Below are 16,287 nucleotides of genomic sequence, written 5' to 3'. Positions count from 1 at the left end.
TTTTATCTCCAAAACTGGCAGAGATAGGTCCATAGTTACTATTGAACTTGAATAGGAAGTCATATACTGGCAATCTAAATGTGACCTTAAAATTGACCTTTGACCTACTTTTCACCATGAACTGAACTTTGCAAATTTTTCTTCCCTTTTATCTCCAAAACTGGCAGAGATAGGTCCATAGTTACTATTGAAGTTGAATAGGAAGTCATATACTGGCAATCTAAATGTGACCTTAAAATTGACCTTTGACCTACTTTACACCATGAACTGAATTTTGCAAATTTTGCTTTCCTTTTATCTCCAAAACTGGCTGAGATAGGTCCATAGTTACTATTGAACTTGAATAGGAAGTCATATACTGGCAATCTAAATGTGACCTTAAAATTGACCTTTGACCTACTTTTCACCATAAACTGAATTTTGCAAATTTTGCTTTCCTTTTATCTCCAAAACTGGCTGAGATAGGTCCATAGTTACTATTGAACTTGAATAGGAAGTCATATACTGGCAATCTAAATGTGACCTTAAAATTGACCTTTGACTTACTTTTCACCATAAACTGAACTTTGCAAATTTTGCTTCCCTTTTATCTCCAAAACTGGCAGAGATAGGTCCATAGTTACTATTGAACTTGAATAGGAAGTCATATACTGGCAATCTAAATGTGACCTTGAAATTGACCTTTGACCTACTTTTCACCATGAACTGAACTTTGCAAACTTTTCTGCCCTTTTATCTCCAAAACTGGCAGGGATAGGTCCATAGTTACTATTGAACTTGAAAAGGAAGTCATATACTGGCAATCTAAATGTGACCTTAAAATTGACCTTTGACCTATTTTACACCATGAACTGAATTTTGCAAATTTTGCTTCCCTTTTATCTCCAAAACTGGCTGAGATAGGTCCATAGTTACTATTGAACTTGAAAAGGAAGTCATATACTGGCAATCTAAATGTGACCTTAAAATTGACCTTTGACCTACTTTACACCATGAACTGAATTTTTCAAATTTTGCTTCCCTTTTATCTCCAAAACTGGCTGAGATAGGTCCATAGTTACTATTGAAGTTGAATAGGAAGTCCTATACTGGCAATCTAAATGTGACCTTGAAATTGACCTTTGACCTACTTTTCACCATGAACTGAATTTTGCAAATTTTGCTTCCCTTTTATCTCCAAAACTGGCTGAGATAGGTCCATAGTTACTATTGAAGTTGAATAGGAAGTCCTATACTGGCAATCTAAGTGTGACCTTGAAATTGACCTTTGACCTACTTTTTATCATGAACTGAACTCTGCTAATTTCTTTCTCTTTAACTTCAAACTTGATAGAGATAGGTCCATAGTTACTCTTGAACTTGAATAGGAAGTCACATACTGGCAATTTACTGTGACCTTGAAATTGACCCTTGACCTACCTTACGAAGAACTTAAATTTGATTGTACCATATATATTTTTTGCAATAGTTAAAAAATTCTTGTTGATTGCATTTTTACAGCTTGTCAAGCACAAAACTGGTGGCTGTGTCCCTTATTTTGTATGTGGGGGTCTATACGAATGCGTTTGCTCCAGCTGGTGGTACAATATTTGGAGGCGGTATCGCCTCTCTGATCCTCTAGTTTAATATTGAAAATAATTTTACAAAAGAAAAATTTTGTGTAACGCTTACATTAATGCTAAAGATGAATAACAGTGCATTACTATTCTCTAACTCAATAGGGTTATTCATATCATGTTAGTAATTATACAGCTAGATTAAAAGTTTGAACAGCAGCTTTATTGGAATTTTATGTTATGTTTCATTTTACATTTTCTTTAAATTATTTTTCAAACACTAGCATCTTCAAGATGTCACTTTCAACTCCCATCCACCAGAAGCGCTGTGCATTTTCTGTTTTTCCACATTAGCAGTTGTGTTGGTTTTTATGTCTTTAAACATTGTGTAATATTATTTTATGCACTGTCATCATTTTTCACATAAATTGGATTTTCATTATGTGAATTTGAACTCTCACGTATGGTCCTGAAACTGTAATCTTATTGACCATGTTATTCTGTTGTACATTTTTGTGAAATTTTTATCTTTCACATATGGTATTTTCAGTGTGGGACTTCCAAGGGCATGTAACAGTTCACTTTTATTGATACTTCCTGTTGTGCAATATTTGCAACTTGACTTTGCAGTTAAAGGGATAATAACTGTTCTTTTTGGAAAATAATTAATTTTTTTTCTAAAAATTTTTTTTTGTTATAATCTCTTAAGAAATTATTACAAAGTATAGCCATCTATGGAGGTCACATGGTCTGATGACAAGTTCAGATATCAGAATAATAGCTATGACTGCCCTTTTTGTGGTAAAACAAAATATATATTTCTGTGAGTTGTTTACACTGTTTAAACTCAAGTTGGATGATTCATATCATGGTAATGCAGCTAGACTAAATGGCAGCTTTAGTGGAATATTTTTGTAATTTTGTCTTTTTTAATTTTTCATTTTTCAAACTGGCATTTTCAAGATGTGACTTATCACTCCCATTCACCAGGAGCCCTGTACTGTTACTTTGTAACATTTTCTGTATTTTTTTTTACAAGAATGATTCTTAGGATTGACATACAGCCCAAATTAGAAAAACAGCTCTATTAAATTTTATATATATATATATATATATATATATATATATATATATATATATATATATATCAGTCATTCTTTGTTAGTGGTGCACTGCAGGGGGGCCATAACAAGAATGTTATTTAAATTTAGATAGCCAACCAAATATTCATGACATCGTTGTGTATGTTTCAATAACAAATCAAAGAAGCTGCATGAGCAAGGAGGGTGCTGTTATAAAAGCAAAATAAGAGAAAAAGCAGAAAATATATCGAAATTACCCTCAAGATGGCATCCTTTTTATATTTTTATATTTTTTATAATGTTATAATTATGAACTTTGTGTTACACTGAACTTCATTTTGTTAAATTTTGTATTTAACTGAACTTTATTGTTTTAAAATAATAATAAAAAATAATAATTCTGATAAAAAACTACAATCTGGAACATTCTTTAGATCAACTTTGTTCAGTGTGTGTCCCATGTGACAGAGTTACAGTAAACAAAACATGTGCATTATTCCTCTGTGTTTGTCAATTCCATTTTAAAAGCACGTGAAAGTGGTGTGCCCTTCATGATTGAAGTGTGTATGGATAATAGCAAAAATATTATTATTTACTTGATTATAAAAAGTTTTTGTACCCGCGTCAATAATGTTACCGTGACCCACATATTCACCATTTTTATTAATTATGAAATGTGGATTAAATTCTTCAAAACCAGTTTTGAAGCATTGAGACAACACCCCCTTATGATTTAAACTAAAACTGAAAACATTCCATTAGACTTTCATTAGTTTGTGCAAAATATATTACCCAGGGTAACGCGTCTTGGATTTGGTGGGTATAGCTGTTCAACTCTCCTGTGTGCCCTAAAAAGGGCAGCTGCTGTTTCCCTTTTTATGAAATGATAAACTGTGATGGTGTAGCTATCACATCGCAAAATTACAGCTTCCCAGAGAAAGTTTGAAATTTTCGGTCAAATTCAACATTTTGTAACCACTAGCAAAGAATGATATATATATATATATATATATATATATATATATATTTTAGTTTAAGCAATTTTTTTTGTGAAATTTTCACTTTATCTCATTCTGGCATTTCCAAAGTATGAACTTTAACTCTGATCAGCCTGAAACCTTAGGGACCATTTCCAGACCCTATCACGCTAACTGTGGATCGATCTATCTCCAAGGGAATTCTCGCTAAACTGCAATCAATGTAAGTGGCTCAGCTGTCTGTCACGCCTACTGAAACTGGCATGCCAGAATCCTAAGCCGCTTAAGCTGAAAGCAATTTAGTGAGAAACCCCTTGGAGTTGGATTGATCCTGTTAGATTGATCTAGGTATGGGAACTCAGTCTAATGCTTGTTACACATTTTACTTTCATCCTGATCCACTGTTATGCAGAATTAGAATTTGATGTTGGCTATGCAGTTACAGTAAGCATAATACATCAGTGCATCAGAATTGACAGTATCCTATTTTCTGCATTTTTATTTTCTGGTTTTTGTCTGTACATTTGACAGCTTTGCTGCCTTGTTTTCTTCTAGAACTAAGATATATGTTGAAGGAAAGCTGAATTACAGAGAAATTGAACACAGAGATTCAAATGCCATGGTGGAGACCGCTTATATATATGTTGGTAAGAGGAAAAAAAAATTGGTGTTCTTGCTGAAAGTATACTCTTGTAGCACACTGAATATTTTTGTATTTTTCAAAGTCAGGCCTACCCAACTACCAGACTCGGCACCGAATGATCCTGAATTCACCGGTAGATCAGACCACACTACCCGTTTTCAAGGTGTGTGTCAGATCGCATTACACAGTATCATACCCTGAACAAATTTTGAGTGGTGATGCAATGCTTTTCAACCCCGCTGAGAATCGTCACTATCACATCGCGTACTAAGTGAGAGCGGTGTTGCGTCTGATACTGTGAAATGCGCACTGATACACACCTTGAAAACTGGTAGTTTGGTCCGATTTACCAGTGAATTCAGGATCATTCGGTGCCGAGTCTGGTAGTTGGGTAGGCCTGAGAGTAATAAGATCTGCTGACGTCTACCTGGACACCTGAAGTAAGCAACTCTAACACAAGTGAACTATAACTGACTACTGCACTACCTGTGCAGCTCTTTATTATAGTACCAGTTATGCAAATGACCCAGTGCTACAAGTCCAATAAATATGATTGGCTAGTTTACCACTGCATAGCCACTGCAATGCAACACTTAACCATAATTGTTTGAGATGTTATCACATAGTCATTATATAAGTTCTACACCCTGATATTTGTTGCCCCCCTCCCCCCTTTCAGTTTGATACCTGTAGACTTTCAAGGCTGATAATTTGGATTTTAAATCTGACCTTGAATTTGACTTTTGACCTATATTTCAAGGTCAAATGGGCCAAAATTTCATCTCAGTCCAACAAAAAATCATGAATTGTTGGTCTTTATGTCTGGCGAGTTTTCAAGCTGACTCGAAATGTGTAAATCTAAGGAATACATGGTTGTTTCTTTTCTTGACAATGTATTTTACTTCGAAAAGAGGCAGGATAAAAATTCCAGGGAATACCCAGCTAATTAACATAATTTATTGACCTCAGTTTCAATCACAAATACTATTTTGTGACTGGATGAGGTTGGGGGGATCCCTGCATGACGTAATTGATAGTCTCATTTTCATTCTTGTGATACCCTTACATGGCAAAATAGCCTCAACACGTGCTCATGCTTTTTGCGTTTTTACCAACTTGATGCTCTCAGGGAGGGAAATGGGAATTTTTCAGCACTGGTCCACTTGGACCAGTTGACTCTGGAGGTAGTGGTCCTAGGCCTTGGGGCACTGGTCTAATTATGAAAGAATGGAAAATGTGTGGACGGTTTTAACATACTGAGCAACTTAGTTTTTTAAAATTATTATTAAAATGTGCCAATAAAATAAAGCAAATGAAGTTTAATTTTCATGTTTTTATTTTGAACTTATTTAAAAGAATTGAAATCAACCAAATGACTCCCAAAAATTCATCAACATTTATTCACATTTTAAAAACTAAACAGCTTTTTCTCCCCACCTTTTATGGTTAAAGGAAATGACGCCACATTACACAACAGGAATCAAGTATTTTAACTATTAGGTTAAAAAATATAAAGGAGTTATTAATCTCTGTGTTTACCCAAACAAGGTTTGGAATTAGAACAATGGGTTAACACCCATTGTATTAAGTTAAACACGAAATAGGAAGTAACTTCAAAGTCCCAAAAGTTGAAATATAACCATAAAACGGAGCAAAAAATCCTCGCCTTTTTATTTTCCTCAAAAATCCGTAGCTGTTTTAAAGGAAGGTACCCGCGCTCTCTTTTTTTTTTTTTTACATTTAGTGCTAGGTTGTTCGCTTTCAGTGTTTTTCGTTTTACAGGCTCTGGCGGCTTTGCCACACCAGGCAAAAACCTCCACATCGCTAAAAAATTGTAAGATAAGTTGAACTAATTCAATTCACACACTAAATGTAGCTTTGATTTAATTTCCAATAAGAAAATATTTCAGCAGCATGCTAACGGCCCCAACGGGAAAAGTAATGTTTCTTGTAAAATCTTGAATGTAACTATAAGCTATTGACATCGAGAAATACCAGAAACCATTTAATGAATTATATTTACCCTTCAAAACTACAAAACTGCACTCAAGTAATTTAGTATTTTTACCGAAATGGTTTATTGCGTACGTAGCTTTTCAATCCTCGAGGCTCTGCTACTTCATACGGTGCGAATGCTGTGGTAAAATCTGATTGGTCAAAATTGACAGTCTGATGCAAGAGTCGCATGCAAATAACGTCTGACGTGTTCGGAAGCGTCATTAAAATAGGTCAACACATCTGAAACTCGCGTAGTCTTCGATGCAGACAAAATTGGGAGCAGATTTTAAAAAAAAAGGAAAAATATCTAAGTACAAGTAAAAACCGCGTATATTCCTCATGTTGCCGCTGCTTGTAGAGCAGTCGCTCGTTTGGACCAGTTACTGAGATTGGCACTCGCCAATTTGTTTTAGCGGTCGCATTTGGCGACTGGCGACTGCCTATTTCCCTCCCTGTGCTCTGTTTCTTCATTATCAGTTGTGCGTAGAACTCATGGCCGAGCCTTCTGTTTAGAAAAAATGACATTGTTGAACTTGAAATATTTGGTCGGTGCAGAGCGTGGCAAAAATGAAAATGAAGTGAGGAAGAGAAACAGATTGACTGAAAGTAAAGTAAAATTGGATAGAAGGTAGGCTTTGGCTAACTAAATCCAGGAGAGAGGAAAAAGTTATGCAATGAATGTCAGGAGTACTAAAGTTATCGTTATGATCAACAGCAACATAAATCATTTTGCTTTGTTACGAGTTCTGAAAATTTTTGAACATCTGTTTCTACACGTACTGTTCACGACCTCAAGTTGGCAAAAGTGCACATGAATTTGATGAAGGCTCACAGCTTGAGTTTCTTTTTTATCAAAATGAAATAATATGAGGATAGAATTCAGTCTTGGACTGGACAGTCTCTGTCAAAGCTTCAATTGGATGAAAGAGACTGCCTTACTTTGCTGTTTCGCAATGCACATGTTATTGCCAAAAGCAACAGGTTACATAGTTTGCTGATTAACCAAAGTTTTTTTGGACATACATTTGATAATACTGGTTACACGTTCTTCATACTTGTATTGTTTTTAGTCCTTGTGTCATTCTACAATGCCCTTTTTATTAAGTATTAAAAAACTTATTATGCAAACAATTATTTTTCTAATGTTTTTTCTTTCAGTTAAATTTTTTTACAAAGTGTATGAAATATATAAATAATATAGAAAACATTTTATATAAGATTTATTGTTGATGCTTGAAAATGATGAAAAATACACCTGAAAACAAATAATTTGACATATTTTTATAATTTTACTTCCGTCTGACAAATTTTCTTTTGGTCTGACAAAATTTTCAAGTTTGTCAGACTGAATGTCTGACAGATTTTTTTTGCCTTTAGTGAAGTCTGGATTGATAGACCTATCATCAGGGTATAAGTACTTTAAAATTGTAGTGCAACAGGAGGTTGATTCTTCATTCTTCTTACATTGTAATTTCTGCTCCCCCCCCCTCCCCCCCCCAGACCAATAGAGATAAGAAGTTAAAACTTGGACCTGTCATCATGGGCACTTCAAAATTTTAGTGTGCCTAGGGGTTGGGTTGTTCATGGGGGATGGTTAATACTTGATTTTTTTCACATATTAATTTCTCCTTACGCCTATCAGTTAGGCAGTTCAAATTGATGTACCCATGATCAGGGATGTGCATGGACACCTAAGCATAAAAGTCCAACTGGGGGGGGGGGGGGGGGGGGGGGTTGATGATAATTTTTTCCACAGTGTGATTTCTGCTCAATCATTCTAGATTGTTAAGATGAGGAACTTCAAATTTAAGGTATTGGCAGACATATCAACACAACACATGTACATGGGCATTTCACAAAATTAAGTGTCCCTTGGGGTTGGGCCGTCCTGGGGCAGATGATTTTTGCTCTAATGCCTTTGCACATTGTACAAGTTATAGCAAGGAAGTTAAAAATTTTGATATTGATAGCCCTATCATCAGGGATATGGATGGGCCAGTCATAATTTATGGAAGCATTAGGGTTGGGCTGTCCCTGGAGGGTGGATGACTTTTTTTTTTTTTTTTTTTTTTTACAGTAAGTGTTTTTTCATTGATATCAATTTGGGACTCAGAGCTCCCATGGACATGAACCCGAGTGGTAATCAAATTTTCTACATGTCCATGCTATTTATAGTCAATAATCAAAAATTGGTGATAATTATTCTGTAATTTATTATGTAATGTTACATCAAAATTGACAAAAATCTTTTTGCACGGCTAACACAAACATTATGAAAAGAAAACTGTGTTACTTATTATTATTTTCAACTTACAAGTATGATTTTTAGGATTGCCATGCAGTTCAAATTAGAAAGCCAGCTCAATTGGGTTATCATTTATTATTGAATTTATGTAGTTTTGTGTGAAATTTTCATTTTTCTCATTCTGGCATTTTCAAAGTGTGAACTTGAACTCCCATGGGCCTGAAGCCTTATGCTTGTTACACATTTTACTCACATTGGTATTACCTGTTGAGCATAATTAAAATTTGATGTTGAATTTGCAGTTAAGCATAATGTACTTTTGCATCAGAATTGACAGTAGCCTATTTTGTGCATTGTTATTTTCTGCTTTTTGTCTGTACATTTGACAGCTTTGCTGCCTTGTTTTATTATTATTCTCTTCAGCTTTTAAATAAGAAATAAAATTTTCATGCGTCGTCCCTCGACTGGTTGAATTGAGCCTAGATTTAATTACTGTTCCTCTGCAGGGATGACGCGTGGGGAGGCATTTGAGAGGCGGAGAGACCATTACCGGATTAAACGGTCTTCCTTTAATGTAGGTTTGCCATATTTAGGTCATGGCCTAGCTAGCACTCAGCTCTTCTCATTCTGAATGGCCTTTTAGGTTATCCCTGCTTTTCAAGTTGCCTGTGCACATAATTGGGCTCAGGGGAGGTTTCTAGGTCAACACTACAAATGTATATGGTCCCTAAGGGGTTAACTTTATTTTCTATAAATGTATGTTGATTTTTGTCAATGTACTTCAGCTTTATTTTTTCTGAAGATGTAGACCTTAAAGAGGAATTGATTTTCAGTGACAGGTCTTTTGAATCATTATTTTTTAAAATGCCTTCCAATTTCAGATAGGATGGTTCCTATGTGGACAGGTTTAAGGGATCAAGCAACAAGATCGGAAGAGTTTTCTGAGGAGGAGGAAGAAGAAAATTGATAGAGGTGTGGACACTCGGTAGCATGACATCTTTTCAACCATTCAATCATGGCTTATGAATATTCAAATGAAATAGGCTGAGAGAAATGTTTTTAACACAAACTGTAATTTCCTTCCTTCACAAACTTCACGAGGTGACATTGGGATCTTCGATACCGATTATAAAAAATTAAAAAAATTAAAAAACAAATGTACAAAGGACTACCTTTCTGTCACAATTCTTGTTTGGTCCTTAGCTATTATTGAGGATCCTCAGTATTTTAATGCCTAGATCAAATAAAAATGAAAAAATGTCTTTTGTTTATAATGTTTGTTTACTTCTAATTTTTTCATTAGTGTTGTACTTGACAATAAAGAGAATTTATGCATAATAAAATTTTTGGATGTTTTTGTCCGATGGAAAAAACATTTCACAGTAAACAAATTTCATACATATGAAGTATTTTGTGAATGTTGAATGGTAGTTCAAATTAATAAGGAAAGATAAATGGACAAGCTGAAGGGGAAACTAAATTTGAAAGTGGTGGCCACAAGTACTGGTATGGATAAAATCCATTTTGATGCTTCCATAAGTGTTTTGCTTGTGAAAAAAACCTTAGTACCACCAGCGTGTGTGCTGGCTGTACTCGTGGTTTTAGTCCTGACCAGTCTCATGCAGCTCCGACATCTCCAGCGGCTCTGCTGGCTCCGCATTCTGTTGCTGGAGACAAGGCACCATTTCCGCTTCTCCTCCTAGACCGCAAGTACTGTGTCCCCATCTCTTGGATATAGATCACATATAATCTCAACTTGAACCCCTGGTTTTTTGTCTCAGTCGGTGCATTCGCCTGGGCGTGAAGCTTGTTGAAAATTTGATTACCATTTGGCTTCATGTCCATGGGAGCTTCGAGTCCCACAATGAATATGCCAACATGATAAAAGTAAATATTTCACTAAAATGTATAACTTCCAGAAAAAAAGCCAATTAGACTGCTTTTCCAACTTGAGCTGCATTTTAGTCCTGTGTTTTTTGAAAGTTTGACAATCATAAGTAACATGGTTTTCCCATGATGGTCATCATGGCAGCAGCACCAAAAATTGTGTTTTCTCCTATTTTGATGCAACATTACATAATGCTTAACAGCAGAAAGACCATCAGTTTTTATGTACAGACACAGATGTGTCTGTACATATTGCCAACACTTCCAGTGTTGCGCTTGACATGCTCTACAAAGTATAACAAATTAGAGGTCTCTATCATTTACGGTTCCATAATTAAAGAGAGATTTCAGTTTTGGCATCTAATGGCTGCTTCTCTCTTGAAAATGCACTGATTGACCTTTAACTCACAAATATGAAAGGACTACCTAATTGTAACCCCTCACTACATTTAATATGAGAGCTTAAAGGTCGTGTAGTTTCTGAAAATTGGCCCAAACAAATATTTTTTGGCAGAAAATTCCAATTTTTAGAAAATTTTGGCCTGTTTGACCGTGAAATAAAGGTCAAATCCAAGGGCATAATTGGAATCTTCACATGTCGGTCAACCGTCTGTAGTAATTTTCCCATAATTCCTTCGCTTTGGGAGATATTTAGCATTGAATTTTCAAAATTTTTGACAAGGGTGTATTTCAACGAGTGTCATGCCCAGGCCAAAGCACCGACTGAGACAAAAAAAAAACAAAAAAAAACAGGGTTCAAGTTGTTATGTTACCTAAATCCCAGAGATGGGGACACAGGTCCTTACCGTCTAGGAGGAGAAAGGGTAAGGGTGACTTGTTTGGCGGAGCTGTATGAGACGGGCCGGCACTAAAACCATGAGTACCGCCAGCGTACACACTGGTGGTACTAATTAGGAACCAGTCCAGTGCACCATGCATTTCCTATCAAGCATTCATTAAGTCCTGACAAAATAATGAAAAATTTCTTTTGTCCTCTAAAGAGGTTGCCAGATTTTAGTCTCTTATGTTCTTAGAAATTTAATACTTGATTATCAGTGCTACATTTTTACACAAAAGAAACTTATTCAATTCTGGAAGAATTTCTAATTCAATTTATTTAAATCATGAAGTGTTTGCTGTGCCTTTTGAGTATCTGAAAGAATGTTAATCTGTAAGGCAAGTCTTACATACCAGTAGCATAAAATAGTGGATATAAATAATAGTAATGGGTGCCCAATTTTGTACATTTAGCCAAATCGAAGAGGTTCTCAAGAGACAAGTTCAGCTGCTCTTTGTAACTTGATCACAGCAGAAAAAAATCTTTCAGTAGGCAACCTGTGCCACAAGAACCTTACGTACCTATAAAGAAAAGTCGTGCTCCTATTTTAGAACATTCTGTTTTAGAGAAGGGGTGCCTCAAAAGTTATGGAGATCGTGCTTTTATAATTTACACCCCAAAAGTGTGGAATGCCCTACCAAATTTTATTAGAAAAACTGAAGACTTTGACCATTTTAAATCTCTTTTAAAGACCCACATTTTAATTCTGTCTATATCTCATAGATTTTTTAAAAAATATATATATGTATTTTAATAAGATTGATTTTTAGTAGTGTAAATTTTAAATGGTTTCCAATGAGAGTTTATGATTAAAATATTGTAGTCATTTTAATGATTTTAGTATATTAGCCATTATTGTAAGGCGCCATATAAGAATCTTATTATTATTATTATTGTCCTAACACTTATCCTTGGCTTTAAAATCATAACCATGCCCTTTGTCGTTTTTATTTTTTAAATATCTTTGTGGATTGTGCAACTTTGACAGTACAATTTACAGTTATTTATCCATTTCCTACAAAATGTACTAAACTCTAACAAGCAACTAGTTTTGCTTCAGAAGACAGAAATTTTGATATACATAATGATAGGCAGAATACCAGCTTCCCTTTGTTTAGAACTCAAAGACATCTTTTTACGTATTTATACCAATGTAAGTTTTGCTGTGAGATGGCTGCTGCCTTAAAAACTGACAGTTTATTGCAATGCTGCCCCGGAGGACCTGTAGTTGGGCAAGTTAGAAAAATAGCTACCCTTTCTACCAAAAAAAGTCACCATTCGATCTAGGTTCTCTGCCATTTCTCACATTAGTTCAAGTAAAGTGGTGGAAAGGTGGCCTTTATCAGATAAAAAGAACCATCCCTTAAAATTTGCTGGCTACAGGTCTGATCAGGTTTTCTTTTGCTTCAATTTTTTGTGAAAACTGTGTAAAAATTGCTGGAATATAGCACCATAGTTTGTGGGTTGATGCATCAAATCTTCATTTGAAGAACCAGTACAAGATTGTCTGAAACAGTAAAATTGCACCCAGAATGACCCAGTCTCTGCTTTGAAGATAGACTCCACCATAGCCATCTAAATATGCTCTCTCCACCTGCTGCAGGTGCCCATGAAGATTAGCCAATGCCTGATTGTTCTGACGCTGCATCTCTTGCAATGGGTTCAGAAGCTGTTTAAGCATCTCTGGGTCCACTGATTGGTTACTTTTCCCTTTGGCCTCCACTAAATAGAAACAAACATCTTCACTTGTTAATTTTTGTAGGTAAAAAAATGAAACTTAAAAAGGTTAAAAATGTTCCAGTGGACAAATCTGAATGGTAAAACTACTACTGTATATATTCAAAGGGTTTTGGACAGACCATGGCTTGAACAGAGCACACCCTTAAGCAAATGTGCCCAACTAATGATTTCTGGAAGTTAATTTTGTAAATATCCAGCCTTACAAATGCTGGGGGTTGAGCTACGAGGTAATGTGGTTGGCTGACAACATACAAGCCACTGGGTGAAGAGCCACCTTGTAAAATAAAACTTGAGTTGTCATTATCTACCTGTAAGATCCCATATCCATTCACTTTTCTTACTTGAGATGAATTAATTCTTTTACCAGCATTAAATAAGTATAAACTAGAGGATCTGATAGACGATACCACCTTCGGGTATTGTACCACCAGCTGGGGTAAGGGCACCCGTGTGGAAAACAAAAAAAAATTAAAGAATCACCTCCAGTAGTGTTGTGCTTGACAAGCTCTACAAAATGCAGTAAACAAGAGTTCTCAATTTTCTTGTTGAAAATAACAATTTATAACAAAACCATGGGGAAAAGTAAAAGGTTAAATCCAAATTTGTGAAGTGCAGTTCATGGGGAAAAGGGAGTTATTAGGGGCAGAAAATTTGCAAAGTTCAGTTCATGGTGGAAAGTAAATCAAAGGTCAATTTCAAGGTCACAAATTGCCAGTATCTGATTTTAATTGCTCAAAAAAGGAAATGTAAATGTGGCATCAAATTATAGAGGAATTGCGCTTTTGAGTGTCATGGGAAAAATATTTATGAAAATTATGAGTAACAGATTTAATAATTGGGCAGTGGAAAATAATACAACGATTGAAGCTCAGGCCGCCTATAAAATTGGTTTCTCCACTGTCGATCACATTTTTACATTGCTGGGTTGCGTACAAAAAATACTTAAGTCGAAGAAAAGGCAGATGCTACTGTATTTTTATAGATTTCTCAACTGCTTTCGATAGTGTTCATCACAAATTATTATGGTATGTACTTGCAAAAAAACGTGTAAATGGACATTCCGTCACATTTTTACGCTCTATGTATTCCCAACTGCAATCATGTGTTCTGACAAATTTAGGCCTTGCTGAGTATTTTAAATGTAACATGGGCACTCGACAAGGATGCATGTTAAGTCCTTTTCTATTTACATTATTCATAAATGAATTTTATCATAGTTTGAACAAGGCTGGATATCAGGGTATTTACATAAATGAGGTATTTCCAAATCTTGTCTTTGCTTTATGCTGATGACATTGTATGCATTTCAGACACTGTTGGGGGGTTACAGAAACAAATTCATCAATTAGAAAAATATTGCAGCCAGTATGGTATGCTAGTAAATGTCCATAAAATAAAAATAGTAGTATTTAGGAGAGGCAGTAAAATAAAGAATAATGAAAGGTGGTTTTTCAAGGGCAAAAAATTAGAAGCAGTACCTGCATATAATTACTAAGGAACATATTTTGGTGCCTTCCTCGGTTGGGGAAAAACTCAAAAAATCAACCAAGCCAATAAAGTATTATTTGTTGTTAAGTTATATTTGAAGAAACAAGCATGTATTTCCTTTAAGGAAGCTTTCTTTCTTTTTGATAGAATGATATCACCCATTCTTTTCTATGGTGCTGAGATGTGGGGTTATAAACCAGTAGAAAGTATTGAAATCTTCCAAGCAAAATTTTGTAGATATTTATTAGGTGTTATTGGTTAAAGCTTGTACACATTATGAATGAAGATCACTATCCTGCTCATGTATATGATATGCTATTTAAATTAGATTCAAGTGGAAGGCACACTTGGGCCACAGATGTTAAAAAGCTGTTATACAGATATGGATTTGGATATGTCTGGGAGGCTCAGGGTGTGGGAAATTCTGTTTTATTTATTAACTTTTTCAGAAAAAGATTAGTAGATAATGCTGGCCAACTATGGCACAGTGACATATGTAGGAGCAGCAAACTGGATATTTTGGATCACTGACAAAAATGAATAATCCTTAATACTTCTAGTGGACTTTACTATTATTATTATTACTATTATGTACTATGGGCCGGAGGCCTTGAAAAACTGAATAAATTATTTTCTATATTATATGATTTTCTATTCGAGTTTTACAGTAACTATGGGCGCATCTCTGCCAGTTATGGAGATATAGGGGAAGGAAAATTAACAAAGTTCAGTTCCTGGTGAAAAGTACGCCAAAGGTTAATTTCAAGGTCACAGATTTTTTTGTGTAATCAAGCAATCATTTTACCAAACGTGCTTTGGTAGAATGCACAATTTTATATCCGTAACGATGGTATGATAACAAAAGTTTTTAGAATAACAACTCATTTGTTTAATGTTTACATGTTTCTAATGTTTTAACATTAAGACCCCATTCCCAGAGATTAGATTGATCTACTTTAGATCGACCTAACTCCATGGGGGTTCACGCTAAATAGCTGTCAGCCGAGCGGGCACGGAAGTTAATTACCCCCTTACAGCTTGTAGTAGGCGGGACAGACATTTAAACCGGATTCTCTGACAGTAATCTAGTGAGACTCCCCATGGGGATAGATTGATCTAAAAGCTCTGGGAATACGCCCTAACATAAAAACACATATTAAAGATAAATGTTGTTCTCAACTTCAAGTATATTTTCACAATGCCAGGTTATGAAGGTTTTGCAAATTATTTTCCAAGAGAATTCCGTTTTGCCGCGTTACAAAAAAAAAAACAAGCAAGCAAAAGGATTTATTTTTTACAACACCTGAAGCGTGCAGGCCTCACAGCTGATGACCTTGTAACTTATTACCAGGTCATCTGGCACTTCAGGTGAAGAAGAAATTAATTGACTGCCTAAGTAGAGTCTAGTCTAAAGAAATAGCTCTTAAAATAATTTATCCTGATCTTGAATATGATGCTGCTTGTGAACATAGTAAACTTGAACTACTGAAAGATGGCTTAATGCATGCAAAAAATTGTTTATAGGGATATCAAATGAACCAGATCATAGATTGCATTATCTTTTACAACCAAAAATCAAAATGTCTAATATTCATTAAGGGAACCAGAGACATTAAAAAGGCCAAAAATTTAAACCAAATGATCAATGAGTGACTTTTTAACCTGTGCGATAATTGACTGATATTATACATAATTGACTGATATTATACATGTATTTCATCTTGCATTTTAGTTATTTTTAATTTGTTAACATATTTCTTTTAACATTCTTTTTTTTTTTCATTAGTAATTTTATTCAACTATGATGCAAAGAATGTATGTGTCCAACCCTCA

The 16,287-nt window shown here is 35.0% G+C and overlaps 2 protein-coding genes across 6 annotated transcripts in view; one reads left to right on the top strand and one right to left on the bottom strand.

Annotated features, from left to right (window-relative positions):
* LOC106172143 (uncharacterized) overlaps positions 1–9,763 on the top strand; it is a 28,994-nt gene extending 19,231 nt beyond the window's left edge. For both annotated transcript variants that reach the window (XM_087002795.1, XM_087002794.1), the window contains 2 exons: positions 4,171–4,262; positions 9,383–9,763. In XM_087002795.1, the coding sequence (XP_086858921.1) occupies positions 4,171–4,262; positions 9,383–9,468 (178 nt within the window). In that variant the 3' untranslated portion in view covers positions 9,469–9,763. The remainder of the gene's footprint in view (positions 1–4,170; positions 4,263–9,382) is intronic.
* Positions 9,764–11,485: 1,722 nt separating this feature from the next.
* Positions 11,486–16,287, bottom strand: part of LOC106172140 (oxysterol-binding protein-related protein 8) — a 31,744-nt gene continuing 26,942 nt past the window's right edge. For all 4 annotated transcript variants that reach the window (XM_087002777.1, XM_087002778.1, XM_087002779.1 and 1 more), the window contains one exon: positions 11,486–12,948. In XM_087002777.1, the coding sequence (XP_086858903.1) occupies positions 12,707–12,948 (242 nt within the window). In that variant the 3' untranslated portion in view covers positions 11,486–12,706. The remainder of the gene's footprint in view (positions 12,949–16,287) is intronic.

This window comes from Lingula anatina, chromosome 1 (genome assembly GCF_051362555.1).
Source record: "Lingula anatina isolate TDL-2025a chromosome 1, LinAna3.0, whole genome shotgun sequence".
Classification (NCBI taxonomy): Eukaryota; Metazoa; Brachiopoda; class Lingulata; order Lingulida; family Lingulidae; genus Lingula; species Lingula anatina.
Note: the sequence above shows the minus strand (reverse complement) of the source record. Positions and strands in the feature narration are given on the sequence as shown.